The 8,840-nt window shown below is 39.3% G+C and overlaps 1 protein-coding gene across 1 annotated transcript; it reads left to right on the top strand.

Annotated features, from left to right (window-relative positions):
* Positions 1 to 341: 341 nt before the first annotated feature.
* SOX7 (SRY-box 7) lies at positions 342 to 7,184 on the top strand. Its single transcript, XM_015813769.1, has 2 exons — positions 342 to 579; positions 6,288 to 7,184. The coding sequence occupies exons 1-2, from the start codon at positions 342 to 344 to the stop codon at positions 7,178 to 7,180; spliced, it is 1,131 nt and encodes a 376-aa protein (XP_015669255.1). The 3' UTR covers positions 7,181 to 7,184.
* The last annotated feature ends 1,656 nt before the right edge of the window (positions 7,185 to 8,840 follow it).

The following is an 8,840-nucleotide window of genomic DNA, read 5'->3' as shown; positions in this document are numbered from 1 at the left end:
CAGCACTCGGCGCTTGCTCAGAGGCCCTGTTTTCCGCTTACACCTGTACTCGGAGCGAAGGGAAGGCGGCCCGCTTGCTCTGCCCGCGCCTCTCGTTCGCCTTCCCCGCGACCTGCGCCTCACCCTCCGGCAAGAGGCGAGGGAGGGACGGAGGGCGCGCTCAAGGCGGGGCCGGCCGCTTCCCAGACGGCCCCGGAGGAAGCTCATCGAAGCTCATAAATAGAGCGAGGCCGCGGGAAAGGCGCTTGCTGGGGCGGCGGGGCGAGGCTGCGGGTCCGCGCGGCGGGCGGTGCGTGGTCGGCGAGGGGGGCGCCGGCTCGAGTCCCGCGCGCCTCGACGGCATGGCTTCGCTGCTGGGTTCCTTCGCGTGGGCGGAGAGGCTGGACTGCTCCGCTCTGGAGTTGCCCGACGGGGGCAGCGGCACCTCAGCCTCCGCGGTGCCCCGGACCGAGAAGGGCAACCCCGAGAGCCGCATCCGACGCCCCATGAACGCTTTCATGGTGTGGGCCAAGGACGAGAGGAAGCGCCTGGCCGTCCAGAACCCGGACCTGCACAACGCCGAGCTGAGCAAGATGCTGGGTGAGCTGAGCCCGCCGGAGGGAGCGGAGCGGGACTTCGGCGCCTTTTGCGCCCCTCCTGCTTTCGAAGTCGCTCGCTGTGCCGAGCACCGAATGACCTCGGACCGGGATGTTTCGGTTTGCGGTTGGCCAGTGAAAAACAAAATTACGGGTAGAGCCGAACCCTTCTACCTCCTCCGTGAATTTGGGGAGCGGTGCGGCGCCTACAATTCTTCCCCTGCAGTTACTGGGTGAAATCTTCTGCATTTCGCTCTAGTGTTGGAAGAGATTTAAGAGGGAAGAAATGTCATGTCTTCAGAAAGCGTAACCTTAGAATTATTCGTCTCTAGTTGGGTTGCAACGCAACAGGGGTTTTTCCCCCCCGTCAGTTCTCTTCTCGGAGAATTGGATCTAGGATATTTAAACTTAAAGCACCCTTAGCTGAAATTCTTTTACATAATTATTTGTAGCCGAAAAAATTCTGAAGCAGTGACTTTTTAAAAAAGTGCCTTTGAAAATTAGGTTTTTCTATTAATTGCTTCTTGAGGATGTATTTGGGTATCTAAATTTAAAAGATGCTAACTTTTCTAAAATAATGTCAAGTTTCATATTATTGCTGCCGTTGGTATTATTTGAATTACCACAGAACTCATTCTTTAGGGAAAGCAAATCAATTCGAAAATGTATTGCAAATCTGATGAATTACAGAAGTGCAAATTTAAAAAATATTTCTTCTGTGTGTTCAAGATAGTTCTAAGAATTTTGAAAAGTTTTCTAACATGGTAGTAAAGAAAGTAAGGATAATATAAGTTTTTCAGGCAAATACAGAGAAATGTATTTTCTTTTACCTATTTTTAAATCCTACATTGCAGCTATTTTTTCCCAGAAGTTTTAAGGTATAATTTGATGTATATGTATTTTTTAAATCAAATTATATTATCAAATCAAATTATATTTTAACCTTTTGATTTGGATGCCTTATTTGCTACACTAATAACACTCTACTAATCTGGAAAAAAATAATGAAAATAAATAATGTGAATCTTTATATTCTTTTAAATCTTTGTGGAGTGCATGTCAAAATATTTGTTATGGAGTTAGGCAGCACTTTTTAATTTTTAATCTTGCAAGCAGCGTCAAAGGCATCAAAATTGAAAGTGCAAAAATATTTTGGTAAAAAAAAAATCATTATTTTTCAAAACCAACACAAAGTTACCAAATATAATTTGTTAACCACGAAGCAATTCAGTAACATCATGGAACTGATTTAAACTTAGGGAGCAGGGATTTTTATCATTACATGAATACTTTTATTTCAACACCCATTTATAATGCTTTCTAAACTATAATGTCATGCCCATTTGCCAAGGAATAAACCTCACTAAATTCAGTAAGTCATCTTTCTGATCAGACTTTCAGTGATGGCATTCTCTGGGATGCTACATATCGTAGGAATACCTCAGTGAATTCACTAAGACTTTCTCTGCAATAGGAACGTAGAAATAGAGTGCTGCATCTCCTGGCATTTCTAAAAGCTGGACTAGGTTCATTCAAAATCCTTTCATCCTTTTAAATGGAGATTTTACAGCAATTTCCAATCCACTATCTTATGTTTGTGCTACCTGAACTTAACCATCTTCACTTGGAAAGAAACCTAATTAATACTGACGGGATTTCTTTTCAAGTTAGTATGAGTATGTATAGTGTGATATGGTGGCGGTGCGGAGTGCTTGGGGGACTTCTAAATTTTAAAATATTTTTTTATTGCAAAATATTGTAAAGGTTATTTTTCCGTGTTAAGTGAGACACATATTATCCCCAGTGTTAGGAAGGTTGATTTTAATCACATGTCTATCTTGTATGTCATTTTTCTCTCTATGTGAAAAAGTCTTTCCTCTGGAGAGACAGGCATTCGGTTCCTGTACAACTTTAGTTGTGTAGTTTTGCCTTTTCTTGTTGACATATTTTTTTCAAGGCAAGGCACCTGGAGATATAAACAGCACAGCGTTGCAAAAGTGGTCACACTAGACATATACAAAAAGGATCACTCTGTATTGGAGATTTCAGTGCCATTCTGAAAGCCGCCCAGAGTCTCCTCGTGGTGAGACGGGCAGCAAATAAATTAAATAAATAATAAATTCCTAATATTTCCCAAAGTAAAATTTTTGTTTTATTCCCCACAGCTGCTGAATATCATAAACATTCATATAATTCTCCAAAGTGACCCCAATATTTTTCTTTGTAATCATTGACTATTCCATTTGTATTATTCTACAATACAGCATTATGAAGCTCTGATTTGATATGCAACATTTTATAATTAATACCATTGAATCGTATTTCCACATTCCGCCTATTTCCTACTGGAGTTCTTGAAATTTGCTGCGGGTCCTATCCTCCTAAAAAAAGTGGACATGGATTGTAAATTCGTGTTCCACATATGATGAAGTTCATACGTAGTAGTATATAACAAAGTCTACATCTAACGGAAATAACTTCAATAAGAATATCAGAGAATGCTGAGTTTTTTCTCAGCTAAAATAAATAAGTTATAGGCAGAGATACTGCGCTGAGGATAATTGATACATACCAGTCTTATCTTCATAAATTACCTAATTTGCATCCTTGAGCAGCAGATTCAAGATGAGTTAAATGTGTTAATATGTAACAGCAAAGAAGAGATAAAAGTGCTGGGTTTTTACTGGGTTTTTACTTTTTTTCCTGATTTTTTTTTTCCTGTCCCCAGGACCGGAGCAATTGTGAATAGTTGCTTTTGTCACATGAATGCCTAGGACTATTATATTTTGAATTGGTCAACAAAATATGAAACTTAATTTTGCAATGAGTGCTCTCCAAACTGGTATTTGAAATATAATCTCATGAGATGTTGGCAATCTCACATATAAATTTACTTTAATTTTTCCAAGTTGAAAGTGTAGACCGCCTCTATCTTGAAGGAAGCATTTGAGAATATGGATGACATAAGCAACACAAACTATCATTCAGTGTTAAGAGAGGAAAAAGTCTCCTTGTGGTTTTACATGCCACAAGTACTTTACAATGTTATACATTCCCATTCAGAAGCAAACCCTGTTTTATTCAGCTGGGCATTTTCCCAAATGAGCATTAGTTAAACTTCAGTCTAACATACTAGAAGCAAAATAGCTTTAGTTTCCAAAGCAGGGTGCACTTTTTTCCCCTTGCAAATTAAATTGGCTTTTATTGGCAAATTAACATGTATTTTGTTGGTGTTCCATGTTGACTTGTGGGGACAGGGAACAATTCAGATTCAGACTGATTGACAACTCCTTTACATTTTTGTTATTGCAAAGTATTTATATTACTATTTTAACCTTCAGTTTCACAAAAGTATCGTAGGGAAGCCTTGGAAATGAAACTCCCAATTAATTTTTGATAATGTATATACTTTGTAACCACAGTTTTTTGATACAACTTTTATATAATACTACAAATTTTTCATTTTAAAGTTTCATTGCCTATATTTTGCTCATAATTCCTTTGCTTTGAAGGTCTTTGCTCAATGCGCTAAACACTTTGGTTGCTAGGAATATCTGGCATTAAATGTGAACTATACTTTCAAAGTTAAATTTTGTTTTAGTAAACAAAAACATATGAAAATGTCCAAAATATATATTGGGATTTGGTGGTACTTTTTAACACTCTGGAAACAAAAATTTCCTTATATTTCATGAGGAGTATTACATGCCAGTAGGACACCAGTGTTTATTTTCTATATTTTACTTTTCATACGATTATTCTGTCCTCAAGTGAAGATAAAGAATTATATTAGAAACATGCTACTTCTCTCATAAAAGATTTAAATTTTTATCAAAAAATTGTATTGTCTTACTTTATTTTTCGAAGTTTGCAAGGAATGTCTCATCCTCTTTTTCCAAAGCTTGAGGCCCTCCGGATGTGTGGGGACTCCCCATAATTCTTAGTTAAGGCAGTGGAGGCTGGATAATTCTTTGTGCTGAAGTTCACACATCAGGGAAGATGTCTAGATTTGGGAAAGCTGGCCCAATATAGTCGACGGACAGGTAGCTTCCATGCATAGAAGAGAAAAGACATCTAGAGTGTCATTGACTAAAGAAATTCCTTAGCCTTAAATTTGGTGATGGCCAGTAGTTTAGGTAGCTTTTTTAAAAAGGGATAGTTATGGTGGGATAGATGTTTTTAGGGCTGTTGCTGTTAATAGCCAAATAGAGCATCCATGTTTAGAAGCAAGACATGTGCATATTCTGAGTGGTGAGGATATCCTGCACAGTGACTTTTTATTTTGTGTTCTGATTAGCCTGTGCGGAATGTAAGTCTGCTGAAATGATTTTGCAGTCCAATAAGGTTTTCATATCGTTTCAGAATCCTATGAGCTGGTATTTTTATTATTTATGACACAAATTCCATATGCAGAATGTACAGTTTTTGCTTTATTTCTGCAACAGTCCTATGAAATTAGGTTTCTACAGGAAATAAAACTTGGTCATGAAAACTTGATTTTTTAAATAAGAAGTGACAATCTGTAACTTGCTGGGTCCCATACAGTGCTTTCTGATCATAACTTCAGAAAACAAAGTGCACTTTACTTCCCCACACTTGAGCTAGAAAACAGAGTAAAACTATCATACCTAAAATAAGTTTTTCATGGTTGTAAAATTATTTGGAGGAGGTTTTTTTTTAAAGTGAGCAGATTTACTCACTCTTGCGGTCCACAAATAACTTACCTATGCTATAGTGTCTAAAAGTATGAATTGGATACAAAAATCAATCAGGATAGTAAAAATTGAGCAGAGTAACTAAAAATGAATAAATCCAACAAGTAATGTTTGTAAAATTTAAAAGTCTAGGATTTAAAGAACAAGCCAGTGCCAGACAAGGTAACTGTGTCTCGTGCTAAGTGCATTCCTTGTCTTGAACATTTCTCATTTAAGAGCTGCTGTTCAGAAGGCCCCTCTCTGTAAACTGCTCATTTATTTTGGAGAGGAAAAATATGCATATGACTTTGCATTCGACATTTATCTTGCAAAACCCATGGAAACTGTTGGGTCAAGTGAGAAACTCTTCCAATGTTTGTTGGTGAGACCTCTGGCAATGATTTTATTCTTTGGGCAATCTTATATAAAATGAATGTGGAGTCTTAAATCAAGGAAGACTATACCTACCATTCTGCTTATGGGAAAAAATGGCTGTCTCACCAACAAACATTGGAAGAGTTTCTCACTTGACCCAACACTTTCCATGGGTTTTGCAAGATAAATGTCGAATGCAAAGTCATATGCATCACTTTTGCCATCTCAAGGGGGAAGAAGGTGGGCCTGTATAAAATACATGAGGAAATAAGAGCAAGCCTCAATTTGATATGATCCGGTGGAGAGTACTTTTATGCAATCCTTATTTCCTGGTTTTTTTTTAAATTAAATCTATTAGCCACCCAACTCCAAAGGAGCCTGCATGAATCTGCACAGGGAACAATTCTTCCACCATTCCCCAAGAGTCAAAATATTAGGATTTGCTATATGTATGGCACTTTGCAGAACAACAGAAGATGTTGTTTTTGTTATTGAATACATGTCCCTGTGCCTGAATTGAAATACTATGAAGAGGTGGAATGGAGAGCAGCAAATAGATGTCAGTTTAATTCACCAACGGATGGGAAGGGCCTTAATTCATCCTTCATAATATAAAAAGGGAAATATCTCTTTTTCCTTACAGGCAAGTCCTGGAAGTCTTTAACCCCATCTCAGAAAAGGCCTTATGTTGAAGAGGCAGAAAGGCTGAGGGTTCAACACATGCAAGACTACCCCAACTACAAATATCGGCCAAGAAGAAAGAAGCAGGTCAAGCGGATCTGCAAGCGGGTGGAGCCAGGCTTCCTGCTGGGTAGCCTCTCCAGGGACCAGGACCACATGCCTGAGAAAAGAGTGTGCAGCCGAGCAGTGTGTGAGAAAGATGAATACTCAGCTGCCTCAGTAATGCCAAACATTAGAAGATACCAGGAGGTCCAGAGCACTAACACAGGTACTCCGATGGACACTTATCCATATGGGCTGCCTACTCCTCCTGAGATGTCACCCTTGGATGTGATAGATCCTGAGCAGAGTTTCTTCTCCTCCCCTTGTCCTGAAGACCCACGCCATCCCCATATGTCTGGAGACACCTACTCTCTAGAATATGCCACCAGCCCTCTCCAGTGCAATCACTCTCTGGGTCATATGCCAGTCTCTCAGTCAGCCTCCTCTATGCACTCTGCTTCTTCCAGTTGCCCAGCACCTCCCACAGGAAATTATTATTCCCCAGCTTTCCCTCCTAATCTCCAAGTCCCCAGCCTCCACAACCATCTTGGCCAGCTCTCACCTCCCCCGGAGCATCAGAACTTTGATAGCCTGGATCAATTGAGCCAAGCCGACCTTCTAGAGGAGATGGACCGCAATGAGTTTGACCAGTATCTCAATGCCCCTGGACATCCAGAGCCTAGTGGGCTCACCATCAATGGACATGTCCAGGTCTCTCAGACAGCAAGCAGCTCACATTCCTCAGAAACCAGCCTAATTTCTGTCCTTGCAGATGCAACAGCTACTTATTACAACAATTACAGCATTTCTTAGGTCAGAGAAGTGAGATTTGTGCTATGGACCAGTTTGCTGGACAGAGGGTTTCCATTTCTCAGGGTTTCCCACTCTGAATTGAAATAACTTTGGGGTTCTCTTTTTATATAATTACTCCAGTTTGCCAACATTCTTTGTACCCAGTCTAACTATTGAGCATCTGTCTTCAGAAGTGTCTTTGTATCCCAATTAAAAGGATACATCTTCAGTGATGCATCAAGGCACCTTAATATGTTGACTTAGATTAAAGAATCCTTGTTCTTTCATCAAGCTGAGGGGCCCAGCTGGTATAGCATAATAATAATTTCAAATCTGGTCTACTTCCAGAGGAATGACATCAGGAAGTATACATGAACACTTATGGAGTCTTTCAACCAAAGATGCCCTTGAATGCATTTCCTAGAGAAACCACTGCTAAGCAGATTCGGATGTTTAACGGCTTCTCAAGTGTTTTTGCTCTTTGCACAATTCTCATTTGTTCCCATGGGCTTGCATAGGATTTTTTTCCCCTGCCAAAGCTGAGACAGAATATGTAACAATGTCAAAAGTGCTACCATAAAAGCATCATTATCCTGGGTGATTGGGCCACTTATCTTCCTATTATCTTTGGCCAAACAAATTTTTATCTTAAAATTAGTAAACTATGTCTAAATAATCAAATGAATATATAGCTCTTACAGCTTCCAAATTCTACAAGGGCCTCATGCTGCAAACCACCTATCATCTCTTTTCAGTTTCGCACATTTTGATAAACTGAGGATTGTCTATAGCAGTAAGGCAAAATGGGTCAAAACAAGGTGGGATTTCATCATAATCAGTGGTAAATGTGGCTATGTAATCTCATCACAAAATATAGGTCAGAAGAATTGCACGTAGCTTTGAACAACAGTTTGCTAAGTCTCATTGTAGCAGCCACAATTCGGCTGTTGCCCTTTGCTTCTTTCAGGATCTTCTCTTTTCTCCTTGTCTGTGGAAGAGATTGGTACAGTGTTGTATGTTTGGGCACAACCAAGATAGAAGCATCAGGTGCAAATATGAGCATTCGAGAATGCATTTCAAGTGTCAAAATAAGTGAAGTTTATCTTAATAACAATTTTAGCAAGAGGTATGCAAATCATTTCAAGATCAGAACTGAACATTTCAGGGTGAGGATGGTTCACTTGTTTTATATATTTTTAATTCTAATCTAAATAGATCATGGAATTTGGAGTGGGGAAAAATAGGAGTCCAGCATCTTCCATAACAAGTTGTTTTCAAGATGGAAGCATCTTCCATAACAAGTAGCTGACAGCTATCATCACCCAAGCTGGTTACATATGAGGTCTAATAGTCTTAACATATTTGTAATTGTGCTTTAGACTCCCTATGATTTAAACTGTCAACAAAGAATGTCAAAGAGATGGGTAACTTAGATTAAGATAATTATTAAAAACTCCTTTCTTAATGACCCTGCCTACATCTACTTCATCCCCTCCCAGAAGCTACTTTTGAGTTTAAAAGTCTGTCAGCCAGCTTCATCTATACTGCTGGCAAAAGATTGGGGTGAGTTTTGTAGAAAAGAATTTGTATTAGTAATGCTCCATTTTTATCAAAACATCCTTGAAAAAATATACCTTTGTGTTTAAAAGTAAACATTTCTGTGTCTTATTTTGCCTGGAAT

The sequence above is a fragment of the Protobothrops mucrosquamatus genome, unplaced genomic scaffold (assembly GCF_001527695.2).
Source record: "Protobothrops mucrosquamatus isolate PMUCROS unplaced genomic scaffold, P.Mucros_1.0 scaffold193, whole genome shotgun sequence".
Lineage (NCBI taxonomy): Eukaryota > Metazoa > Chordata > Lepidosauria > Squamata > Viperidae > Protobothrops > Protobothrops mucrosquamatus.
Note: the sequence above shows the minus strand (reverse complement) of the source record. Positions and strands in the feature narration are given on the sequence as shown.